This window comes from Indicator indicator, chromosome 2 (assembly GCF_027791375.1).
Source record: "Indicator indicator isolate 239-I01 chromosome 2, UM_Iind_1.1, whole genome shotgun sequence".
NCBI lineage: Eukaryota > Metazoa > Chordata > Aves > Piciformes > Indicatoridae > Indicator > Indicator indicator.
In genome coordinates, this window is record NC_072011.1 from 22426488 (window position 1) to 22453363 (window position 26876).

General features: G+C 37.4%; 1 protein-coding gene across 1 annotated transcript in view; it reads right to left on the reverse strand.

Annotated features, from left to right (window-relative positions):
- Positions 1 to 26876, reverse strand: part of ADGB (androglobin) — a 100116-nt gene that overhangs the window by 55759 nt on the left and 17481 nt on the right. The window contains exons 6-13 of the mRNA XM_054396585.1: positions 23895 to 24034; positions 22583 to 22666; positions 20792 to 20994; positions 18523 to 18651; positions 14186 to 14280; positions 11654 to 11828; positions 10842 to 10935; positions 7693 to 7837 (exon numbers count right to left, since the gene is read on the reverse strand). Coding sequence (XP_054252560.1) covers positions 7693 to 7837; positions 10842 to 10935; positions 11654 to 11828; positions 14186 to 14280; positions 18523 to 18651; positions 20792 to 20994; positions 22583 to 22666; positions 23895 to 24034 — 1065 coding nt within the window. The remainder of the gene's footprint in view (positions 1 to 7692; positions 7838 to 10841; positions 10936 to 11653; positions 11829 to 14185; positions 14281 to 18522; positions 18652 to 20791; positions 20995 to 22582; positions 22667 to 23894; positions 24035 to 26876) is intronic.

The following is a 26876-nucleotide window of genomic DNA, read 5'->3' on the forward strand; positions in this document are numbered from 1 at the left end:
AGCTTATTTCCTATTTGAATGTGGTACTATTAATGGGTTAACTATCTTTGCCTTTGCAAAGTAAACAGTAACACCTAAGAAGGCTATTGTAAAAAAAAATTGCCAGTTCCTTTTCATCCCCGGTTTTCCTTTAACAAGATTTGTCATCCTTCCCCTCATCTGAACTTCTCACATATACCTATCTTTATACGTGACAACGGCATTAATGCTGAAACTGATAGTACTGAGCTGACAAACATCTGGACACATTTTATTTTCATTTCATCTACATTTCAAAGAGGAGTTCTGGGAGCTACACTGACTTGGACTTGCTTTACACTTTCTGAACATAATCTAGAAACAGTTTTTGAAGGGCAAACTGACATAATTTAAAGTCTGAGTAAGTTTGACTGTATGGCAATTCACAACAATACTTAAAGCTTGCATGAGATCATGGTTCTGTAACTCCAGGTTTGCTTCAACTCCCCTATTACAGGTCACCCTGCATACACAAAATGAAGTGACGTGTGGATGCCACCTCAGAGGAAAACCTTATGGCTTTGTACTTTAATTCCTAGCTGCAGAGTAAAGCTATTCCTGCAGAACTTTACAGCACCTCCACAAGCCGAGAATAAGCTCAGGAATCTCATGTCAAAAATATTGTGTTTGATACTCTCTGCTCTAAATAAAGGAGAGTCAAGAAAACAAAGTACAGATTTAATAGTTTGTCCCACAACAGGAACACCATATAATTTAATCCTTTGAATTTTACTGCAGTATAGTTTATTGAGAGAATTTGAAAGTCTCATTTTCACCCAGCACAAAACCTAAATTCTATTCCAAATCTGTTGTGCTTAAAAAAAAAGTGCATGAGTCAAAGACGGGAACAGATCTAATATGAATAGCAATTAAGAGAGAAATACAGACAATGATGAATTCATTAACAGTTTGAAGAATTTAGTAGTTGAAAAATATTACATATGTCCCATTTTAGATTACTTTCTTGCATTTCTAGAGCAAATGAGCATAAAAGGACAAAATCAGATTTTACAGTTGCTCATGTGCTCAGCTCCTGCTTCCAGACTTCCGTACATCTAAATGTGCATACCTAAAGGTAAGCTGTGATCACTTGTCACATGACATTGACAGTCATGCCTCAACATTTGGGTCTGAAAAACCTCTAGTAATACATGGACAACCTCTCCTTTTAACCTGTGACTTCAGAAATACACATGCACACAGCTGTAATATTTTTGCATAGCAGTCTACAACTTGCAAGATCCCCAAATTGCCAAGTTTCTTGTAGGATCTGCAGGATTTACCAAGTAGGTACATGTTAACTGTACAACTGTTCCATTTCCTTCTCAGAAATCCTGTGCATGTCCAAAGTATAAAAAATATTATATTATCATGCAAGCCTTGGAGACTGCAGTGTTTGCACCACAAGTCTAGCACTTCCTGTTCATGGACAGTAGACATTATCCACGCTACTAGTACAGACACCTGGCAGCTTACTATAGAGTTACTTTGTTAGTATTAACAGCTGGCAGTAGAAGGCCTGAAGGAATACAGAAAAATCCTCAAAAACTGTTTCAATAGAATTTTCAGTAAAGAAGGACAATGTACCCTGGCAACTCTGGATGCTTAGGTAATGCTACTTGAGCCAGTAGCTGTGAGAGCAGTTTAATCACAGCTATGTGGAGACCCTTGTGGGCTCATTTACTCAGTTTTTGAAGTGCAAACATAACACAGTGAAAAGTTGTCTGTCTCTATAATGGTATGGGATGTGTCAATGTACCTAAACTTCACTGGTTCTGAGACAATTGGGAGCGTCAAGGAAATTCTCATTCTGTTATGCTATTGCCTCAGCTACAGCAGCTAAGACTTTGGCACAGATATAGAAACTAAAGGCATTTTTCCTCCTTAATGAACATACATTGCCTGAAAGGTCAGCTCTGCTGCCACAGTATCTGATAAAGAAAGAAAGAAATGAACAAAGACTTGGATCCAGTTATGAAACAGGAAAGGATGCACACAGTTAGATTCAGGGAGAATTTAGTTTCTTCTTATTCTTCCTGCAATCAATGGGAAGTCGAGCACACATTGCAAGGAAAACTTTCTATTAAACTTAAAAATCTAATTTCTCAATGATTATGTTTTATAATCATTAGTGCACATTTGTAAAATTTGGTAATTGATAAATTTATATCTTGTTACTTTCAAGAATTTATTTGTATTTTTCAGCCTCCTAACATTAGCTATGTTGTTATGCTATTCAAATCCACTAAATAATATGGCTTAAAACCTGCTTAATATTTTAATAAAACCACTATCCTTGTCTACTGATGCATGCAAAACTTTTTCTGGAACAGTAGCCTATTTACAAAAGTAAATGCTCTGGATATCATAGTATTATAGAATTTTTTTTTGGTTGGAAAAGATCTCTGGGATCCAGAGAGTCCATCCATTGACCTAACCCCACTATGGCCATTAAACCATGTCCCAAAATGCCTTCTTTACATGTTTTTTGAGTGTCTCCAGGGTTAGTGAATCCACCACCTCCCTGGGCAAATATTCTAATGTAGATGAAGAAAGCAAGCTTCAAATAGATAATTTTTAAGATTAAAAATCCATTTTAAATCTACCTCCAAAATGTCAAAGATGACCAAAATATTTATGATCCAGCCCTGCATTAAATTTATAGGTTTGATGATGACCTAAGTGTTTTGTATCTGTATTCACTTCAACATATTCATTCTGCCTTTTCCTGAGTCACTGTTTTTACTAAATTGAATGTCAGTTCTCTTTAGCTGTGATGTGGGAGAAGGTAACAGAGGTGACTTTTGAAAAGCAGTAGTGGTACAAAAGAACAGCTGCAAAGTTTCACATAGGTTGAGGTATAGGGTTGCCTTAAAAATACTGGACTCCCAGCTCAGCTTCTCTTTCATGCAGTCTATAATGTTGGAGCTGTCCCAGTCTGTATAAGAAAGCAGCTATTTCTGGGCCTGTCAAAAAGATTCTTTATACCACAAATGTCTAAATTTATGTCACTCTTCTCCAATCCTTCTAATTCCTGTGCCTAGTACCTCATTTATACTTTTTTTATTTTTTGATGAAAATAAGCAGGGATTTTTTTATTTGGGGCAGATTGAAGTAATTCTAAAGAAAATGGAATTCTTTATTTTCAAGGGCTAGATAGAAAGCCAAAAAATCCTATTTGCTTTACAATACGTTGATATTGTTGTCTCATTACTAATGCACTTGGCTTATGAAATATATGATTAAAAAGGACTAGACTGAGGAGAAGAAAAAAAACTTGTTATGAAGTAAGAGTCTGAAATGTTTACGGGGAACATGAAAAAAGGCACACAGCAGTGCATGCTGAATACAGAGATTTGGTTGCAACTCAGGTTAAAAAGGAGAGTTTACAGTCATTGGAGGATGGGGCAGACCACTCAGAACAGCAAAGTTATTGTGAGGCTATGCATGGAGAAAAGTAGAAGGGGCAAAACCCAGCTGGAAATTAATCCATCATAATCTGTTAAAGACAATAAGAGATGGAGACTAAGGAGAATACCTGTCCCTTGTTTGATGCAGGGAGGAACACAGTGATCAAGGATAAGGAAAAGGCTGAGGTACTCAATACAAACAAAGTTTGTTTTTTGGTTGTTTTTTTTTTTTTTGCCTCAGTCTTTTGCAGTAGGATCGGTTGTTTACTGGATACCCAGCCCTCTGAACTGGAAGATAGGGATGGGGAGCAGAACGAAGCCCCTCATAATCCAAGAGGAGATGGTTAGTGACCTGCTGCACCATTTAGACATACACAAGTCTATTGGGCCAGATGGCACACGTGAGAAAACTGGCAGAAGTGCTCACCAAGCCACTTTCCATCACTTATCAGAAATCCTGAATAACCACAGGGGTTCCAGCTGACTGAAATTGGCCAATGTGCTGCCTGTCTACAAGAAGAATTGGAAGGAGGATCCAGGGAACTACAGAACTATCAGACAGACCTCAGTGATGAGAAAGGTCATGGAACAGATCATCCTGAGTGCCATTATGTAGCATGTGTAGGGCAAGTAGGTGATCACACCAAATCAGCATGGGTTCATGAAGGGCAGGTCTTGCATGAAATACCTCATCTCCTTCTATGGAAATGTGACCCACTTAATGGACACTGGAAAGGCTGTGGATGTTGTTTATCCAGAGTTTAGTAAAGCATTTGACACTGTCTCACACAGAATTTTCCTGGAGAAACTGGCTGATCGTGGCTTGGATGTGTGGATACTTTGCTGGGCAAAAAAGGGCTGGATGGCTGGGCCCAAAGAATCATAGAATCAAGAGGGTTGGAAGAGACCTCAAAGATCATCCAGTCCAACCTGTCACCCTACACCTCATGACTATCTAAACCATGGCAACAAGTGCCACGTCCAATCCCCCCTTGAACACCTCCAGGGATGGTGACTCCACCACCTCCCTGGGCAGCACATTCCAATGGCCAACCACTCTCTCTGTGAAGAACTTTCTCCTCACCTCCAGCCTAAACCTCCCCTGGCACAGCTTGAGACTGTGTCCTCTTGTTCTGGTGCTGGTTACCTTGGAGAAGAGACCAACCCCTCCTGGCTACAACCTCCCCTCAGGTAGTTGTAGACAGCAATGAGGTCACCCCTGAGCCTCCTCCTCTCCAGACTAAACAGTCCCAGCTCCCTCAGCCTCTCCTCATAGGGCTTGTGCTCAAGGCCTCTCACCAGCCTCGTTGCCCTTCTCTGGACATGCTCCAGCAATTCAACATCTTTCCTAAACTGAGGGGCCCAGAACTGAAGAAGAGCAGTGGTGACTGGAGTTAAATCCACCAACTGGTGGCCAGGCACTAGTGGTACTCCCCAGGGCTCAGTTTTGGGGCCAAATTTCTTTCTTTATCAATGATCTTGCTGGGGCGATTGTGTGCACCCTCAGCAAATTTGCACTGAGACACTAAGCTGGGAGGGCATGTTGATCTGCTTGAAGGTAGGAAGGTTCTGCAGAGGTTCCTGGACAGGCTGGACTGCTGAGGCAAGGCCAATTGTGTGAGATTCAACAAGGCCAATTGCTGGGTCCTGCTCTTGGGTCACAACAACTCCATGCAACGCTATAGGCTGGGGGCAGAGCAGCTGCGAAGATGCCCAGCAGAGAAGACCTGGGAGTGTTAATTGACAGCCAGCTGAACAATGAGCTAGCAACCTGCTCAGGTTGTTGGCCGAGAAGGCCAACGACATCCTGGCCTGTATCAGGAAGAGAGTAACAAGCAGAACCAGTAAAGAACCCTGTACTTAGCACTAGTGAAGCCACACATGGAAAATTCTGTGTTCCCATTGAAGAATAAAACCAAGTCTCTTCATTAAAGACCTGGGCTGTTTTATGGAATTTTAAAATAAATAATAATTAAAAAAATTCTTAATAGCAGAGCTCTTCTTAATTCAAGAGCAATTTAACTACCAAAAATAGCTATTTTTAAAGATGCCTTTTCTAACACAAATCAAAAAACATTTCAGAAACCTAAAATCAGAAGAAATGGCAAATTCGGGGAGGAGAAGTTTGAAAAAGTCAATAATAGAGCATTTCTGTTCTTTGATATTTATGCTTTGGGGACATGAGGGATAATGCCATGTCTTCCAATTTGATATTCTTCAAAGAAGGTAAATCCAGCTCCTAAAATGTTATCTTTCATTTATCACCAGTCTCTATTTCCATGACTAGTCTGTTTCTGAGACAACAGACCTTAGGAAGAGTGAATCAGATATTCAGTGATGCAACCTCATACAGTTAAGAGTGAATTGAAATATTCCAAATTAAACTTGCTTAGGATCTGGTACAGCAGGTAACTGAATTTCAGTCAACTTACAGGATATAACTGCTGCATCCTGAAGATTTACCAAGTCTATACCAGAGGTTTTAAAGAAGATATCTACTGAGTAGCAATGGCACATGGAGACAAAGTTATTCACGCTCAGTGTACTACAAGAAAAAATTATATGAATTAGTAATAACCTAGTAAAAGTTAGGGATATCAAAGTTTCTCTCTTTTCTTTTTTAATCATTACATGATTTTTCACAGAATCACAGAATGTTAGGGACTGGAAGGGACCTCCAAAGGTCATCTAGTCCAACCCCCCTGCCAGAGAAGGATCACCTATACCAGATTACACAGGAATGCATCCAGGTGGGTTTTGAATATCTCCAGAGAGGGAGACTCCACAACCCCCCTGGGCAGCCTGTTCCAGCGTTCTGCCACCCTCACAGTGAAGAAAACTTTTCCTCACATTTACATGGAACTTCCTATGTCTCATTCTTTTAGTACAAGTGTAAACCTATACTGTTATTTCAAGTTTTAAATAAAGCTCACCCATAATGAATCTCTCAGAGGTATCCATATAATTTTAAGAAGTTTTAATGTGTGAAATAAAGAAAGTTAAAAACATTATTTTCTTCATTCATACAAATGTAATCCTACATACATACTGCAGCTCTTAATAGGCATAGCATGTTTCAGCTGAGATTTGAACTGAAGCAAAAGTGAAGTTCAAGTCAATTAGCTGCTCATGTCTGAATCAGATTGCTCTCACACTATCTCACATCCATGTCTTTTCCCAACCATTCCAGTTTTATCAATGTCTCTGTCTCTTGTATTTTCTAATTTGCCCTTGCCTCTCCTTGACTGTGTGCCTTCCTGTGACAGACCAGCTTTTCAAAAATCATATATTTCTTACACTCTTGGACCAGGGGAGAAAAATCAATATTTTGTATGGAATAGTCTAGTGTCCAGAAACTCTCTGTTCAACATAGAGGATTTAAATATTACAAGGAGCATTTTGTTAAAGTTTTATTTAAAAGCAGAGTTTGGAAGCATAAGAATGTACCGATTTAAAAACAAAACCAAGAAAAATAACCACACATCAGTAACAACTGCCTGAGGTCATTCTAGTAATCTTGCACTGAACTTGGGTAAGGTTTGCCTTATTTATCTGGGAAACTTCTACCTAAAAACTAGTGTTTTCTTGGCTAGCTTGGGCAACCTGTTGTCAGTGTGCACACTGTCTGAAAGAATGTCATTCTCACATGGTGTCTCTCAGGAGGTCTGTTTCTAAATTATGGCTGAAGATTCTCTCAGAAGGCAAAGCTTTTGTAGTTTAAGAGCAGGCAAACTCGACATCGAAGCCTTAACTCTTTCTAGATCTAGCCTGAAGCCTTTAAATGAAGAACCAAATGAGGACACCTTTTTGAGGCATGTGCTTATAAAGTTTAGGTTTTTCAAGTAGTCATGTGTTGAGGTAAATGCTTCACTGTAGCTCAAATACACTAATTGTAACGTTAATTCATGAAATAAGATTTAATTGTGAAGATCCCTGACTATCTTCTTGAGATTTTTTCATCAAATCACTTTTTAAGAACAAACCCAAAATTAATTTTATAGTGTTAGCAACAGGACTTTTAGAATGTGAGGAATAAATCATAAAAAAATAAGGTTAAACCAAGAAGTATTAAGAAAGATTTCCCACCTAGTACACAGCAACATGACTATAAAATGGAAAGGGTAAGGAAGTTACTTCAATAGCAGGGCAAAAAGAAATCTCACTAAGAATCTTTAAAATATGTATTAAGTGCTTTCTACTTTGTCTTTCACTATCCTTTAGAATATAAAACTAGGTCAAGTTAAAAAAAAAAAAGACAAATTACCTGAGAACAATCTTCTGCATTTGAGTCTCTCCCATTATGATTCATATTCACATTACTGTCACTTACATTTTCATCACATTCAGTAACCGAAGGGAGACAGGATACAGAATGGAATCCTTTCTTGACGGTAGACTGTGGAAAGTGGCTAAATAATGAAAGAAAACTCAAACACCTTAATCTATACAAATACTTTCAAATGACAATCCTCATAATTGCTGTTCTTAACAGAATGTTGTCAAAATAACTTGTGCCTTCTTTATTTTGACAGCTTAATAGGCCACAAAAATCTATATATGCATATATTCTTTATCCTTGTTGGCTTGGCACTACACTCACATGTCTATGCTCCAAAGGTCTAAACTGCTGCTCTCTTAACTAACTCTCAAAAAAACCCAAAAAATTGAGTGAAAATAGGATAATGCCAGAAGTGAATAAATTTCTATGACCCCTAGACCAGAAAAAAAAAAAGTTATCATGTGTGCTGCTTAAATGTAGGTAGGGAAAAAAAAAAAATAAAAGTTTTGTGCTAGAAGGGCTTTTGTCTTTTCCCTCAAAATAGGTCTCCATAGCTACCAGACAGCTAAAACACAAAACGAAGGAAGACCTATTCGGGTTGTAGTAAGAGCAAGCTCTGTTGCTAAATCAAGTGCAGAAAGAAACAGAAAATGATGGAAATACAAATAACTCTTGCTTAAGTGAACTAGGAGACCAAGGTCAAAACAATGTTGCACACCTGCCAGTTAAACATAAATGTGTAATTGTGTTATTGCAGCAATAAAGAACAGATAAAAACATAAGCATATGTTATCTAGTCCTCTTCTTAAGGCTTGAGATAATGAAATATCTTTAATGAAGATCTTTAGCAGTAATGCCATCACAGTTATCTTGGCTTTGAGCGTTTCAGAGTATTTTATTAGAAAAAAAAGCAATAGATTAAAAAAAAGTTTCAATCTCAATGTGTATCTAAATCCCTTATCTTATTTAGGCAGTTATATTACTTCAACAAAATACTAAAGCTTGCCATATATTTTTCGTTACTACCTGTTAATTGATTCTTAGGAGATTAAATGAACTGATTGACATGGAAATATAGCACAATGAACAAACTGCCCTTGAGAAAAAGGGGCAGGTTGACAATGGAGCAATCTATTAAACATGAAAAAAAATATAAATATCACAATATCTTCTTTATTATTGTTTTGATAACCTATCAATTAGGTGGTGTTGTATTTCTACTAATATTGGAAAATAATAAACAATATAATGTATTTTTAACCAATAAAATGCAACTGTAGCAGAAAAATAATGATATTTCCAGAATATTGTGAGGTAACTTCTTCCATGGACAAATGCTGCTGTTCAACCCAAGAAATCAACATCTAATTGGTTTATTATCAACCCATTCAATCATGATGATTAAAATTCCAGTACCTGAAGGGGGCCTAGAGGAAAGACAGAGAGGGACTATTGATAAGGGCTTGTGGTGATAAGACAAAGGGCAAAGCTTCTAAACTAGAGCAGGGTAGATTTAGACGGGTCATCAGGAAGAAGTTCTTTACTATGAGGGTGGTGGTACCCTGGAACAGGTAGCCCAGAGAGGTGGTGGAGGCATTATCCCTGGAGGTGTTCTATATCATGCTGGATGAGGTTTTGAGCAACCTGGTCTGGGAGAAGACATCCCTGCCCCTGGCATGGGAGTTAAAACTAGACAATCTGTAAAGTCCTTTCCAATTCCAGCCCTTCTGTGATGAGCCTATGATGAAAACGCAGAACCTGCCAAGTATGTCATTTATTCAGTTTACTTAAAGATATGCTTAACAAAAAGGTGTACACACCTCTAACAATTTACAAATTGTTGTGGACTCAGTTTTGAGAAAAGAAATGTTGTTCAAAATAACAAAGATTTTGGTGCTTGGTACATGATATACATCCAACGCTTCCTCTATCAGGAGATCAGTCAGAATAAAAGAGAGAAGATTAATAATTCTAGCAGTCGTCCACAAATGTTTATTTCATAGGTTGAAGTCTGACAGAAATGTATTATGCAGTTGATCTTAGGTACACCCTGATACACTTATTGGTAATCCTTTTCTTGTCTATGAGCAAGTATTATGCTGAACACTGAATATGCTGCCTAAAAGTCATGCATGCATAACTTCCTGGCACCTCTTCTCTAAGGCGCTTTCCTGCCTTCTTAAAACACTCCTGGTTTGCAGAGGTTTATAGGACTTCTGAACAGTCTTTAACACAAAGTATTCATACAAAGTTGTGCTTTGAGTATGAGCATCACATGCAGTCTTAGGCTTCTTGTAATTACTATAAGGATGCTAAACCAGCCTGTTTTATTCAAAAATACTAATTGTTGCACGCCAAATATGCGATGCCCATGAAAGTACTGACTGGCCAGTCAACAACTTCCTGGTTAGAGACAAGAATTGAAAAAGGTCAGTAGTTTTGAGGAAAACTTTGAAAGACAAAGAATATATCATTTTCACCAGAAATGAGAATATTAGGTATTGCACATCTTTGGGCCCACTCAGTAGAAAAACTGGCAAAGTGTTTTTGTTTGACAGAGTTCCCTGAGACTCTGCATCCATTTAGAGGACTTTTTGCACACCAGGGATGGTCATCCCACATGTATGTGCGTGTCTGTCTTCTGGTGGGTTTTCTCACCAGCTTCTAAAATAGCTGATTGTAAGGAGCAGCACATAGAGCTTAGAGCACCCCAGTTTGTATCACCCACAGGAGATCTGTACTGCATTCTCAGAAGAGGTGTGTTTGTAACCCTCAGTGACAGGAGGGTTCACATATTTGCATGTGTATGCCTCTGTCTGTATGATTAGAAATTCTTGGGATTAGTTACAAGAAGGTGTTCAAAAATTTCTAAGCCTTTATTTACATCTTGAGAGCATCCGGTATAGTGTTTATCTGTTGTGTGCTTGATACTGATTCTAAACTGACTCAATTCACTGATGGCAAATTAATTATGTGGCATCAATAAATCAATAATGCTCTGATCTACGTGACTACATAACTACATAAACTAAGCCAATTTTCCACCGTGATGCAAGTAAACAGAAGCCATTACCTTTCACAGTGAAATGGACTAACAATGCAATGCTAATGCTGAAAATACATTGAATACTTACAAATCAGTGGGTATTGTGATGATAAGATTCAATTTGTAATTCAGAAATGGGCTAGCAATCTCAACATGTTCTTCAGGTTTCTTTACCACAGGTTCTGGAAAAAAAACAACTTGGTAAATATATATTCATAAGGAATATTTGATACTATAATTCTAGAAAATAATTTATATAGGGGTTCACTGCAAACACTGGATAGAAGAGAACAAGCAGGGGTGGCTCTAAGTGGCATATCATGAAAACATAAGTGATCAGTGTCACTGATCCCCAGCCTCTAGGGTGTTAAAAGTGTGCTTAACCTCTATGTAAGGTTGTCCAAGGTAGCTCAGAACAAATATGGCAGCTGATTTTTGCTAATTTTCTGTTTCTTATCCTTTGATAGCTCGAATATAAAATCATCATAAGCATATTATCTCATATCACACATTTAACTCCATTATGCAGTAGAGCCACATGTAGCACAAGTGTACTTCCAATACTGTGAGTTACTGTAGCAGGACTAGTCATACTTTAAATGTTTAAAAGATGTTCAGAAGCTTTCAGACATCTGCATCACAGAGCTTCTGTTTTGCTTGGATAACAATCCCTCTTCATTTTCTCCAGTAGAGTGGTTTTTTTTAGAAATAAATTAAGACACTTCTCAAAGCATTTAAGAAAGAACAGGGCTAAGGGGAACCAATACAAAGCAGTCAGGGAAAAAAAAAAACTTAGGAAAGTTCCATTGAAATTAAGATAAACAATATGTATAGCTCTGCAAACTTTTTGACAATTAAAATGTAGTTACAAATTGATTTTAGAATTTTGAGTAGACAAACTTTGGGGTTCAGATGTCACAACAGTTTCCTTTTTCTGACGGAAAAGCTTCCAACGAGGAACTGTTGGTGGTTGCGATGGTGTTACCAGAGGACAGGATCTGGTTCTGGTGATGAGGACAGGATGGCTATATGTATGGGAAAGCCCATATAGCCTCATTTTTTCTGAGGAATCAGCCTACAAAACATGGAAAGAAAATATGATTGGGGTCAGATCTCCTTTCTCATTGTATCTCTCAAAAAAAAAAAAAAAAAAAAAAAAAGAACACTGTGCAGACAAAAGCACCTAATGGATTGAAAAACACCACAGACAGTTGTTCTGGTAAGGCTATCCAAAACCTAATTAGAATTTGATATACAATAAAGGAAAAAAAGTATAATTGAATACTTAGAAGTGTTTACACAGTTTACTTTTCATAATAGATTCATTGCTTCTCTCAACTTTTTATATAACCATATTATTTTAGGTGTTACAGAAAACAGAAGTGGAGTAGAATGAAGATGTAAGAAAACAGTGACAACATTTTGTTCTACATGAACATATTTAAAAATACTTCTGGGCAAAACTGTCCTTCATGCTAAATTCATAAAGTGGCAGAATTTGAAAAGCAACTGCTTTTTTCTTTCATTGACTTGTGAAATCCCCACTTTGAGCCAATACATCATTGAAGTTAACCTTTTATACTTCGGTTAATTTAGAAAACACATGAAAGGCACTGTGGTTAACCTGTATATCAAAGCCCTTAACAAGCCCTTCAGAGCAATTTTAGCTGTGGACATTGAGTGGTGCTCTTTCCATTAAAATAATAACAGTCCAGAATTTAACGTTTTTCACTACTGGAAGTTCTGTTACAAGATTTGTACATCCATTTTAAAAATATACCTTCTTTTACTTGCTAAATAAATAACCCATAGCTTATATATCTACAACATGCTTTTCAGCAAGTCTCTGCTTGCTCCTGCTCATTGTCAAACATTCTTGAAGTTCTGTAATCACTAACTCTTCACAGAAGAGTGTAGTTGTGATGGTCAGTTATTTGAACTGAGTGCATCAAATTAAACACAGTAAGGTACACAAACCTCATCTGATCTCTGAGTTTTTAAAGGAGTGGTGGCTGGGTACACACATATTCCAGCAACCTAAAAATGCACATTAAAGTATGCAAGTTTAGCAAGGATTTTGAAGAAGATCAGTTAGGTGCAAAACAGAACTCATCAGCTGCTGAGTAGGAGACACTCAAATGACTCAATTACTGATTTTTTTTTCATTCTATTTCAGCAAGCCTAAGACAACTAAATTCAAGGCATATCAAACCAAGGACATACATACTAGAAAGCAAAGCTAAAAGGGATACTGCAGTCCATGGCAAAATTTCCTACAAATTGAAGGAGCAACTCTTACTTCAGTGAATTCATTTTTTTCAACAGCATACTATATCTCAGCTCTGGAAGCTTCAAAATGGGCTTTGTTAACCCACAACAAAATACATTACACTGGTATATTTAATTTCTGTGAACTTCCATTTTTCCATCAGTCTTGACTAAAATATTGTCTTAGGCATATAGATCCATCTTCCTCATCCTGTTTGGTCTGCCATCCCTCCTCTGCAGCAATTTCTGTTGCATAACAGATTGAAGCCAAGTCTGAGAATTGAGGCATTAGGTGACAGAAAAGATATAACTCTGACAACTCCATCCAGTTTGCGTTTTTGAGCAGTATTGATTGTTATTAGCAAATAAACAGTATTGTGTGAGACTTTAAAATAAATTAAAATAATTTTGGAGAACAAGCAAGTCTTCAAAACAATATAAAATACACAACACAATTATGAAAAAGAAAATAGTGCAAGAATCAAGAGCAGTAAAGCATAACACCTGCAAATCATTTTGGAAATTCCTTTATTCTATAAAACCTAAGTTTCCTGAGAAGGCAGCTTATATTTTAATGTTCTAATAATTAAGTCCAAAAAGTTAAATGTCATTAATAATCAACTCAAGAAATCTGCTCTAGCATAATAAACAGCTTTAGGTAGAGTGTAAGTGGCTAAGTGGAAATTCAAGCATTGTTTTTACATATTCTCCAGCTGCTTTCACCATTAATGGTAGAATTAGTTATAAACATGCTATTTCTTATAGAAAAACAAATCAGAAACTGTGTATCACAGAAGTCATTAACTGTAGCCTTTAAAAAAAAAAAATAATGTTTTTCGAGTAGCCCTACAAATAATTAGTCCTTCCCTTCAGAAGCACTTCATCATGATGCATTTTTGAGTCCACACCTAGTCTCTCCCAGGAGACTTCAGCTCCTAGGATCCAGAGGAAAGTGAAGTACAGTTGAAAAAGCGAGCAGGCTGTGGCAGGAAAATGGATGCTCAGAGTGCAGAAGTACTCAAAATGTAGATTTAACTTAATAGGCATGACCTGCTAACTGCTTCACTGCAGTAATTTTATTATTTTTGTTACAACATAGTTGCTATAAACTGAAACATTCGGAAAATAAGTAATCTTTTCAGGTCCTGAAACACGGAATCTTACCATTTGCCCTAGTGTAAAAACATCCTCTTCAAACAAATGTAGTGGTATACAGCCAGCATACACAACCATTTCTGGCTGGGTTGACACAGAAGATTCTACAGAGAAAACATTAACATGCTTTAGAAACAGGTAAACAGCAAGTAAATGTTGTTATTCTCTAGATGATTCTTTCTCTACCTTAGCTTTTCTTCTTTGTCTGCCTGTTACTTTGTTCAAAACAAGAGCTCATTGTAAAGGTCTCAGCAGAGAAGCCATGGATAGAAAAAAACCACATTGTTTTAATCCTTACCCATTTAGACCACCACCAGCTTATGCATACTTCACTTTTTGGACACAAATTATTAACATAAAATACAACAGGTCAGAGAGAGCTCTTGCCATTGTTCTTTTCTCTTCAAATTAAAGAAAAAAAAATAGGTACTGGTATGAGGAGCACAATGCATGTGGGTAGATGAATTAAAACCATAATGATCAGTCAGTACAATCTAAAGGCTTCTCATCAGTGAAAGCAAAATTTGATCTTGCCAACAAGAGGATCAAAAGCCGCAGCCCTGGCCACTCCTGCCAATGGATATGAAGACAGATAAGCACTTTGAAAAAGGCGACTGCTTGTAAACCAATGTTACTGCTCTTTGCTGTCATTCAGAAGGTGTGAGGGTGTGACCCCATAGTTCTTATCCCACATGCCTTACAAACAAGTTTGTTTTTTTTTTTTCCCCCCTGTAATTCTGCCACAGGCAAGACAAAGCAGAGGCTCATTCACGTTGCTCCTAAAAATCTGTTGCAGAGGCAACCACTCAATCATATCTGTATCTGTGAAAGAAGCCGTTGTTAATTCCTGAATTATGAAAAGAAACCAAGGCTGTCTGGCTGACAGCCAGGTCACTTATGCTGAAGGGAAATTAAAAGTCTAAAAAAATACAATACCAAAGCCACAAGCCTATTGTTTGACCTAAAATTCAGCTCACAAGGAAGGATATCTTTCTCTTTTTCCTCAGTCATCTAAGAAAATATGCGAAGACAGGATTTCAGTACACAAACTGTGACACCTGTTCTTCATCAGAATGTTTTGTTCTTGTTCCCTTCAGCTCCACCTCAAATACAAGATAATTGCTTCCTATGTTTAGTAAGTATTCAACTAGAAGAGGCCCCAAGAATAGTTATTTTCTGTGAAATAGAATAAAATCATGCTGCCAACATACTAAGAGAAAAGTAAAAGGGAGAGAAAAGTAAAATGGGAGTATAGGGAAGTGTATGGAAAATATAATTTATCAGATTTTAAATCCATCTATTTAGAAGATATTCAACATTTTTTTCTTAAAGCAGTAAGATATCCCTACTTCTTAAATATTCTTACAGAAATTCAATTACTCCATTGAATATAAGCAGATAGTAAGCCTGAATTACATCACAATGGATTCCTCACACTAAACCCAGATCTTGTACTAGCACTGAGTTCCAACTTACTCAAAAGCAAGGCTATTTTCTAGGTTTGATCTCAGACCCTACTGACATAGCTGACAGTACAAACACATCAGTAGTAACTACAATGTCGTACACGTTACAGAACAGTATGTATCACAAGGCACACCAGTATCATTGCTTGTGAGAAGTGTTTCTCAAATAAAAGTATTTAATCAAACACCAGGTGAAACATAAGGCTGTCATAGTCAGCCCAATGGGTTGTGAAATAAAATGTCTGCAGTGCAGACAAACAACAATGAACAAATGCAAATGATTAACCAATCACACCATATTCACTTCAATACCACTATTACAATACCATAAAGACTTTGTATGTTGTGCCAATACCTTTAAAGAAGATTATTTGATCCTTTTCTACTGGACAAAAAAGAAAAAAAAAAAAAAAAAAAGAGGAGGATGTATATAAATTATTTGTATATAAATCAAGTGCACTGATTCAGCACCTGGGGAAACTACTTGAAACAAATATCCTTAATAAAACTTTGTTAATAGATGACGAATGTTATAAAAAGACAAAATATCCCAGTATATTCAGCAGAGCCTAATATTTACACCCATCACTTTGGATTTAAGGATTCTGCTGTGACTTGTTAAAAATTTGAATCCTTGTAGCTTCTTATGTTTCACATTTAATGTAAATTTATTTACAAAGAGCAACCACTGCACAACCTGAATAAATGTGTCAGTCCCTGGAAGAAGGGAAGGTGTAATTGCAACTGATTCATATAATATATAGTTACCTAGCCACTTAAAAAGAAAAGCCAAGAAGAAAAATTGTTGGTTTTAATATGTTAACTGTTTATATTTTTAAAGACAAAAAAACCACAAATTTTAAAGACTCAAAGAATTTTCTCACTATATCTTAGTATTTTGCCTGCATATTTGTCAAAAGAGCTGATGCTGAGTTTTAACTTTCCAATACACTTTGGTCAGCTTTCAGTATCCTTCATATCAGGTGTACAGGCCGTATGTTAACTTCTGTTGTGTTAGTCAAGAATTAGCTTTACCTATTGAAGGGTATTTTTTCAGTCTTAAAACAAAAAACAAAACCAAAAAAAACAACAAACCCAAAATCCCAATCAAAACAAAAGTACTTTTTCAAATTTACATAAATATCACCAAATGGTAATACGTTTGAAAAATCAGAACACACCATAAGGCTTCAGTCCCTAATTCAGTGAAAACCTTTGAAATATAGAAAAATATAGAAATATAGAATCGTAGAATCAGTCAGGTTTGGAAGGGACCACAAGGATCATCTAGTTGCAGCCTCCTGCCAGAGCCTCATCCAGCCTGACCTTAAACACCTCCAGGGATGGGACCCCAACCACCTCCCTGGACAACCTGTTCCAGGCTCTCATCACTCTCATGGTGAAGAACTTCTTCCTCACATCCAGCCTGAATCTCCCCACTTCCAGCTTTATTCCATTCCCCCTAGTCCTATCACTACCTGAGATCCTAAAAAGTCCCTCCCCAGCTTTCTTGTAGGCCCCCTTCAGATACTGGAAGGCCACAATAAGGTCACCTTGGAGCCTTCTCTTCTCCAGACTGAACAGCCCCAACTCGCTCAGTCTGTCCTCATAGGAGAGGTGCTCCAGCCCTCTGATCATCCTGGTGGCCCTTCTCTGGACACGTTTCAGCACGTCCATATCCCTCTTGTAATAGGGGCTCCAGAACTGGATGCAGTACTCCAGGTGGGGTCTCACCAGAGTGCAGTAGAGGGGGAGAATCACCTCCCTCGACCTGCTGGCCACACTTCTCCTGGTGCAGCCCAGGATCTGATTGGCTTTCTGGGCTGCAAGTGCACATTGACAGCTCATGTTGAGCTTCTCGTCTACCAGCACCCGGAAACTGATTTCCAGGTGAAATGTGTAAGGGAATGCATTAAAATAAATTAAAAAACAAAATAAAAAGAGAAACTTGCTGAGTGTGCACTCAATGCCACTGTCCATGTCACCAACAAAGATGTTGAACAAGACTGGTCCCAGGACTGATCCCTGAGGGACTCCACTTGTCACTGGCCTCCACTGGGACATGGAGCCATTGACAGCCACTCTTTGGGTGTGGCCATCAAGCCAGTTCTTTATCCATCTCGTGGTCCACCCATCAAACCCATGTGACACCAGTTTGGAGACCAGGATGTGGTGTGGGACAGTATTGAAGGCTTTGCTCAGGTCCAGGTAAATGACATCAGTTGCTCTCCCCTCATCTATTAATGTTGTGACCTTGTCATAGAAGGCCACCAGGTTTGTCAGGCAGGATTTGCCCTTGCTGAAGCCATGCTGACTGTACCCAATCACCTCTTCACTATTCTTCTGTCTCAGTAGTGCCTCCAGGAGAATGCTTGTGTCATGATGAAATGAAGAGAATGCTTGTGTCATGTATCTTATCGACTCTGATGGTTAACATTAACATCGTACAATTCAATAGTAGAATTTCTAGGATTCATGACTTGCGTCCTTCTGCTTCACCTTTGTTTTCTTTTCCCCACAACATACACAAGTACTGGTCACATTTCTTAGGTGAAATGTCCACTTCTTATTCCCCAACAACTACCACTAAAGCAACCACATTCCTGCAAGACATTTTCAGCAACTTCCAAATATCCTGCATAGACTTACTTTACCTTTTGAAATTAAACACAAATTACTGCAATGTTATTCTTCACATAAGTTACAGGATTTTAATAGGATAGAATGACTTCAGTCTGTAATGCAGCCTGTAAAGAACTCCGATTTTAAAACACTAGTGTGTTTAACCTCTGCTCAAGTTCAAAACCAAATAAAAGCAAAGCCTTTTGCCTCACGTATATCTCCTGTTTGTATTTTTAATGTCAAAAGAACAGGACTTACTTTCAACTAAGGCCTGAAGAGAATTCTGGGCTTCTGCCAACTTTTGTGTAGACTTAAGTGCTAGCTTGTTTTTTTCTTTTTCTCCTTCTCTGCTTTTCTTCTTTCCAGTTTCTCCCTTTTCTGCCTTCTCTAAAGTGAAAAAATAAATATTAAACTATTCTTCTTCCAGATACAAGCTATGAATCATAAAATCTCATACTATAGAAATGCTTTCATGATATTTTAGATAACTTGTAAAAAGAGTCTACCACAAACTAGTACATGCCAGATGTGCTGAGAAAGAACTAATATTATTCAGTTGAAACAAAACCTAAAAAAATTGTTGAGATGTAAATGCAGATTTGTTGAGAAGAGGGCAGAGAGTCTTTGGACCCATCTTGCAGTTCATGCACAACTCTCATGTCCCTACTATAATAATTCCTAAATTCCTGGCACTATTTCAAATATTTTCTTCATGTCCTTGCTCCTGTAAATCAGTAATTAAAAAAAAAAATCCTAACAGAGATGAGACAGATTCCCATTAGACCTCAAAAAAAGAGAATCCTAACACAGATGAGACAGATTCCCAATAGACATCAAAAAAGAAAGTCTCCCACAATTAGAACCTTCTTTCAAGACTTAGAACTTAGACTATAATAAAATGCATTTCAAATGAAAAAAAAAATCCCATCCATTAGCAAAGTATCTTGAACAGAGGTAGTAACTACAGAGTTGTGTTGCAACATAATGCTTCTTCACTTCTTAGCTGTGTCAGTAACTAATACAATTTGTAAGACTGAGGCAGGATTAAATTTACAGTTTTCTGGGAATAAATTAGGGTACTCCATTTGGTGAATGACAGTGCTCTTCCCAGTGGCTGCATCCCTGTGCATGTCTGTTCCAAACTCTGAAATATCTACTACTAAGGTGGGTGGGTCATAAAAATGAAAGCAAAAATTCTTAAGAATAATCACCCCTCAGTTAGGGCTCTTCTAATATTTTTGCAACCCTTTTGACATTTAGTATTTGGGATTAAAAATAAGGAAGGCAGGGTTTTTTTCTGAAAATCTTGGAAGAATTAGAAATTTTAGTATGATTTTTTTACCTTCCAAAACTATTGGAAGTGTTGCAAAATCCAAGCCTTCAAGTTAAAAAACAGCAACTAAGAAAACTCAGTCTGAAACATAAACATTGAAGAATACACTGGAACAAATAGATTTCTAAACCTAAGTTCTTTCATTAAAATGTAAATAGGATTAAGCAGCTTTTGAAGACAATTAATACTTATACCTAATAGCATAAACATAAAAGCTGCTATAAATAAAAAGCAAGCAGGTAGACAATAGAATGTACTTGGCAGAGTCTTCTGCAGGTAATCAAATTTTGTAACATCCATTGTGAAATATGTAATTTATTGATGGTCAGAGCAGTGTCCCCTTAAGGAAACTGTAACCTCTCTTATCTCTCTGCTAGGAGCCAGTCTTCAAAGAAACAGGTGTGAGAGAGCTGAACAAATCTCTGCCATAAAATGAAGCTCTTTGCAAAATATGAGACTGTTATTGCTTCTAATGAGATTTATAGATAAAACTTTTTTGATTTTACATCATTGCAACACGCACAGGAGCAGTGCCTTCCAAGAAGGAAGAAGGCAGGCAAGAGTGCCAGGAGGCTAGCATAGATGAACAAGGTGCTCCTAGGCTTACTTGGGCAAAAAAAAGGAGGGTCTCTAAGCAATGAAAGTGAAAATGGGCCACATGGGAAGACTACAAAGAAATTATCCAAGCAGCCAGGGATCAGGTTAGGAAAGCAAAAACACAGATGAAATTAAACTTGGCTAGGAACATAAAGGGGAATAAGAAGAATTTCTTCAGGTACATCAGTTACAAAAAGAATGCTAAGGAAGATGTGGGGCTTCTCCGAAAGGAAAATGGAGACCTGGTCATGACAGATACTGAGAAGGCTGAGGTGCTCAGTGACTATTTTTCCTCAGCATTCACCTGCAGGGTCTCTAGCTGCATCACCCAAACTCCAGAATACGCAGGTGGGGAGAGCAAGAAGGATGATTTGCCCACTGTAAGCAAAGACCAGGTTCAACACCATGTATAAGCCAGCCAGTCTCACCTTTAAGGTCCCCTCCAAGCCAAACCATTCTATGAATTTATGAATCTATGTTCAGTGAAACAAACCCACAGAGTTGCACAAGGCATTATAAAGATCGTTTGAAGCTCAAGGTTATGCTGACTTCATTTATGATTTGCCTGCAAAGATAACACTGTCTAAAATTACAGACCTTTACCAATTTTATCAGCTTTCTCAGGTTTATCTGATTGCTTATTCACAGATGAAACTGTGTTTTTTAGCTCTGAGACTTCTATCTCTTCAGGTTTTGTATCTGACTGAGGAACATCAGTTTCTGGAGTTTTCTTATTCGGCAACCTGAATTCTGGCACAATCTCTTTCAAAAAGCCCCAGACTTTGTCCAAGTATTCAGGCCTTTAAAAAGAAAAAAAAATCCACACATGTCAATGGTAATAACACTTGTAATATGAAAAGTGTGATTTTCATCTAGACAACACCATATAGTTCTACTGACAGTAAAACTCTTAGAAAAGTTACTATGTTATTCTAGTATAAATACACATGCTTGATTTTGGGTATTAGCCAATTTGAGATATAGATAATGGTCAGACCCACAAAGAAAGAAATGGTGCTTAGAGAAGCATATAAATAAGCATTATTTTTGAAGTTTTTAGTGGATAAAAGTTGCAGTAGGGAACTTTGCAGAGCATTTTTAAGCCACACCATATAACTTGCCTCTGGCTCTATACTCAAAAAATAGCAATTAAAAAAAAAAAAAAAAACAAACAAAAAACAAACAGCAGTTAGGAAATCCTAGTTTAGAAGGGTTTCAGCACAAATAGTTCCATTCCTCTTCCACTTGATTCCATCAGCTATAACAGCTTTTTGATATGAAATGACAGCTGCAATCATATTGGTTCTCCACAGAAATAATCTAAAATTGAGTAAGTTGTTCAGGATCACAAATAAAGCTTCATGCAAGCCAACTGCATGCAACCAATAAAAAAAAATTAAGAAAGAAAAAACAAAGTAATTGATTGTACAATGACTCAAAGCCCTGTTATACTACTATTGCAGACTTTGTGCTATTCTTAAATCAGCATATAATACATTTGCATGAAATACTAGAGTCACAAATATTGTTGCATTGTGGGGTTTTTTCTGTTGAAATTGTAAAACTAACTAGATAAAGAAATAAAATTTACTAACATTGGAAATCTAAGTCCATGGACTACATACACACTACTGTGAGACACAAATATATCAAAAAACCTAAATCATAAGCATAGCTTGGGACATAAAAATTGCTTAAATAAGTGCTAAAATACCTTTTTATTGAACTTAATACTGAAATATCATCATAAAGAAACAATTATACCTAAATAAATTAGATAAATAGTTGCGGTTTATAAATATTTTCATTAGAATGTATAGATCAAAAGGCAAAAAGTGTAATTTAAACAAAAGGCTAAATATTTAGAGTATTACTGGATGACTAATATCTTGGTCATTCAGTAAAAAGAATGTCAAGCTGAAAAATCAGAATATCTAATATCTATTCAGAATTAAAACACAGAGGAAAGAAGAAAAACTTCAAAATAGGTTGGAAATAATAGTTTTGTTTGGAAATAAAGGAGTATCAACAGTTCCAATGTGGAAGGTAAAAGCACTGTAGCAGCTGAAGCTGATTACTTCTGAATTCATGATGTATACTTTCTATAGTACTTTCAGATATTAAGTTAGTATTAGTTACAAACTTTATAATAAATATGCATCAGTTTAACATGAAAAATAGCTTTGCAAGCAACTGTATGACACACAAAGAAAAACACAATAAAATTTAATCCCTTGAAGGCATATTTCACAAGTGCTAAAGTAAAAAATTTTACATTTTCCAAAATTGATGAGGAAGGATTTTTAGAGCACAGCTTTATTGCTCATAATTCCTTATAGAATTAACTGTTAAGCAACTAATAAGAAAATTGTTATTAGAAGAACTTACTGGAGAGGAATGACTTCTGGTATCCATCCAGTCAGTGTATGTAGAACTGTAAATTCCTCCAGCTCTCTTTTCCCAGACCGTATACTACAAGATAGAAGTAGAAATTACACAGAATTGTAATATAACCAGCTCAAAATAAACTCTGTAGTCTGCATTTCTTTTTGTAGGAGCAAAACCATACACAACAGCTTGCAAAAGAAAAAAGAAAAAAAAATAAGATAATTACTTGCAATATTCTGAGTTTTCCAAACCACTGCTGACAGCCAGCCTACAAAGCCCAATTTGCTTTTATGCCTTTGCATCACATCCATTACTTCAGCATTCCCTCTGGTACAACAGCCTTGTTTGTGAATTGTTAGCAGCATGCTATGCATACTTGCACACAGTAAAGCCCCTTTTTTCAGGGCTGGGAATATGGATTTGAAAACTCTCATGATAGAAGGGGCATATGGATCTATAGCTTCGCTTTCCTGACCAGCTGCATTAACTCCCATATTATGCACGAGCTGACTGCACTTTCAGTGTACTGCACTCCACTCTTTCAAGTTGATACAGTCTCATACTCTCTGGAGAAATTTCTGACTGTAGATCCTGAGAGGATCAAGGCTAAAGATGCCAGCAGCTGACCCTGACTAACCCTTATGCTCTGAAGAATGCAGTAGTTAAAACACGTTCCTGCAAATGGTTTCCTAACAGACAGCTCCAGGCAACACCCCAGCCTTTGTATTAAGTACTTAAGATCACACTTGTGACAAACATAACTTGGTATGACCAAACAAGGAAACATGACTACCGACATCAGTGTTTTAAACTTGGCATCCACTGCTCATCTCATAGGAACCTGTGGCCATGAAACAACCATCTTCCAGGTCAGTTTTAGGGAAGTGGATCACCATACAGCCCACAACAGCAGAACTGAAGCAAAAGCATCAAAAGCATCTTAAAATAATCTTTTCATTCCTGGCTAATACTGATAAAGGCTGACAGTTAAAACATCATTAAAATTTCTTCTTAATTTGGTAGATAACCTCACAAAGAAACTGGAGTACTCTCCCTGACTGCTTTATCTGTTTGCCAGTGTTCCTAAAGTGTGTGTGTGGTTTTCTGTGCACAAATTTTCAAACACATCTAAAAAGGACACACTGCACCTTCTGTAGGTACAGATGATTTTGCTTTATTGATTTATGGTGTCAACTTACAGAAATTTGTGTATTTGTCATCAAAATACGTTTCTCATGTATACTAAACAAACTTTTTGTAAGTTTCACATGACTTCAAAAACCAAAGTCAAAAGTGAGATGACTAAACACACCTAGTATTTGCCAGCTTAATAATAGCTTTGGACAGCAACATTGGCCAAAGTTCTGTTTGACAGGTTGTAACTGGTAGCAATAAATTATCCTCTTCATTGAAAGGCATAGTGTCATCAACAGTGATCTTTCTCCAGCACCCCTATGACAGAGGGAGGGAAAGAAAAGAAGAAAACACTCAGTTCATGGGCTGGAAACAGAATTTGTATGCAAAAGAACTTTCAACACTTTCCCAAGAACCCAATTCTAGCATCATTTTATGTTAAATATAGCTTTAAAAGAAGTTCTCATATATCTGAGAAACACAGAAACAGTACTCAGAGCATTTTTTTACTGCTGTAATTGCACTTTAATTATGATTAATGTAATTGAAGCTATTTCCAAATATATTTCCTTTCATGTGCATACATTAACTGCTGTTTCTTCAGCTACCATGACAGATACCTAAGAAACAGTAGTTATCAAAAAGAGGCTTAAATAAGATATCAGTTTTGCAAATGTTTCTTTAAGGTCTTAGTCTAGAAAATATTTTTCATATAAGCATTGCTTCCCAGGAACTACCCAAGGATGTTGATTGCAGTGGTTAACAACATGGAAAGCATTAAGATAGTGTTTAAACAAAACACTACAGGAAACAACACAAAATGACCAAATGCAAGAAATACCCGTATTTCCAGGATAAGAAGCAAACAGGTAAGGCACTGATGTCTCCAATACTAGATATTGTATTAGTAAATCAAGCTTGTATCCCACAAAATAATCTTACCTACCATTCCCCAAAAGTCTCTGTCCTAGCAATCAAGACATAAGAAAGAGGCTTATGAGAATTAGTGGGGCAATAGCAGGTACTTCTGTTAACTTACCCACAAAAGATCAAAGAATGACCAAAGCAGTAAAGCATTCACTGTATGTTACCAGAGCTTGCAAAATTACTACTCTCTGCTTGTAATTAAAGTATGGCTTCAAGCTGAAATGCCCATGATTAACTTCATATGAGTTTGTCTAGGTTTAGCTTGTACCTGGGGCTGAACTCTATCAGTTACTCTATCACCAAATGACTCCCTCCCAGAAGATCAGAGAAACCAGGAAAAGGGGAGAAGATTCACAGGTTGAAATGAAAATGGATTTAATGACACAGCCAAATTAATACCAACATTGATATAAAGCTACATGTAGCCCACCAAAAGTGCAGCAGTCACATTATCCAGAAGGAAAAGGACCAGAGTGAGAAAAAGCCCAAGCAACAGACTCCTCTCTTCCCAGCAAACTTCCTCCTTTACACTGAGTGTGATGCCCATGGTATGGGATACACCTGTGAGCCAGCTCAAGTCAGCTATCCTGGCTGATTGGAAACTGCTGATGGCCTGCAGCTGGCCTGTGATTCTGTCCCAGCAAAACCAGGACAGAGTGCTAGAGGTTTCAGGAGAAAACAAATCTAGGCCATGGGGCAAAGATACCCAAAAACTATAAAAAAGGCTAAAATTTTTTTATGACTAAAACTATGACCTGATAGCCAAAACTAAGTTTTTAAGATTTCCCATGTTTGAAAAGGATGTAGTAAGTGAACTGGTCCCATATGCACCTCCTCTTTCAGCAATTGCTGAAGTTTAATAGTGAGCAGTACAAGTTGAAAGATAAAGACTGAGGAGATATTTGGTAATTTTGTGCATGTAATTCCTAAAAGGCAATAGTATTTTTTGTAAATGTAGCACCATCAATTTTTTTTTTCTCCTCTTTGCCAGTTGCTCATCTTTTATGCTATTTTCCATCAGTGATAACCTTTTCATAGCATTTCACTACTAACTCTAAAGACAAATATGCTGGTTTAAGGAGATAAGACACCAAGAGAAAGAAAGAAAAGTATGTGGTGCAGAAGGATTATGGATAGAAAAAAAATTGTGGAAATAATGATACAAATACATTACACTTCAGGAATGCAAAGTGAAAGACAGATGCAGGGTCGAAATGAAAAATATTTCACCAGTTATGAAAAATTATCATCCACAGGTTTGATCTGGTGAATGACAATCCCCTCAGGACTCAATACAGCATTTTACTGAAATCAGTTCACTGTTCTTCCACTGTGCTTTCTCTCCCTTTTAATTTAATTTTCCACTTCAGAAAGTTGAATCAGTTTCTCCTCTATCTTTACTTTTACTTGTCTGTTTTCCATTTGCACATTTTCTTTAATCTTCTACCATCTGACTCTCTTCTTTCTCCCTGATTTTCTTTCTGTGAGATGCAGCTGTACAGCCAGAGGAAAAGAAATTAAATAAACCCAAAGGCCCAAAACAAAACAAAACAAAACCAAAAGTGACAAATGAAAACAACCCAGTAATTCTCAGAGATGCCCTAAAATGCAGTCTTTTATCACATAAATACACAACCTCTGCAGCATTAAATTTACACACAGAACAATGTGTGATTGCCTGACAAACCTGGTGGCCTTCTATGACAAGGTCACAACATTAATAGATGAGGGGAGAGCAACTGATGTCATTTACCTGGACCTGAGCAAAGCCTTTGACACTGTCCCACACCACATCCTGGTCTCCAAACTGGTGACACATGGGTTTGATGGGTGGACCACGAGATGGATGAAGAACTGGCTTGATGGCTGCACCCAAAGAGTGGCTGGGAATGGCTCCATGTCCCAGTGGAGGCCAGTGACAAGCGGAGTCCCTCAGGGATCAGTCCTGGGACCAGTCTTGTTCAACATCTTTGTTGGTGACATGGACAGTGGCATTGAGTGCACCCTCAGCAAGTTTGCTGATGACACCAAGCTGTGTGGTGCAGCAGAAACGCTGGAGGGAAGGGATGGCATCCAGAGGGACCTGGACAGGCTGGAGAGGTGGACACATGCCAACCTCATGAGGTTCAACAAGACCAAGTGCAAGGTCCTGCATCTGGGTCGAGGCAATGCCAAGCACAAATCCAGGCTGGGCAGTGACTGTCTGGAAAGCAGCCCTGAGGAGAGGGACTTG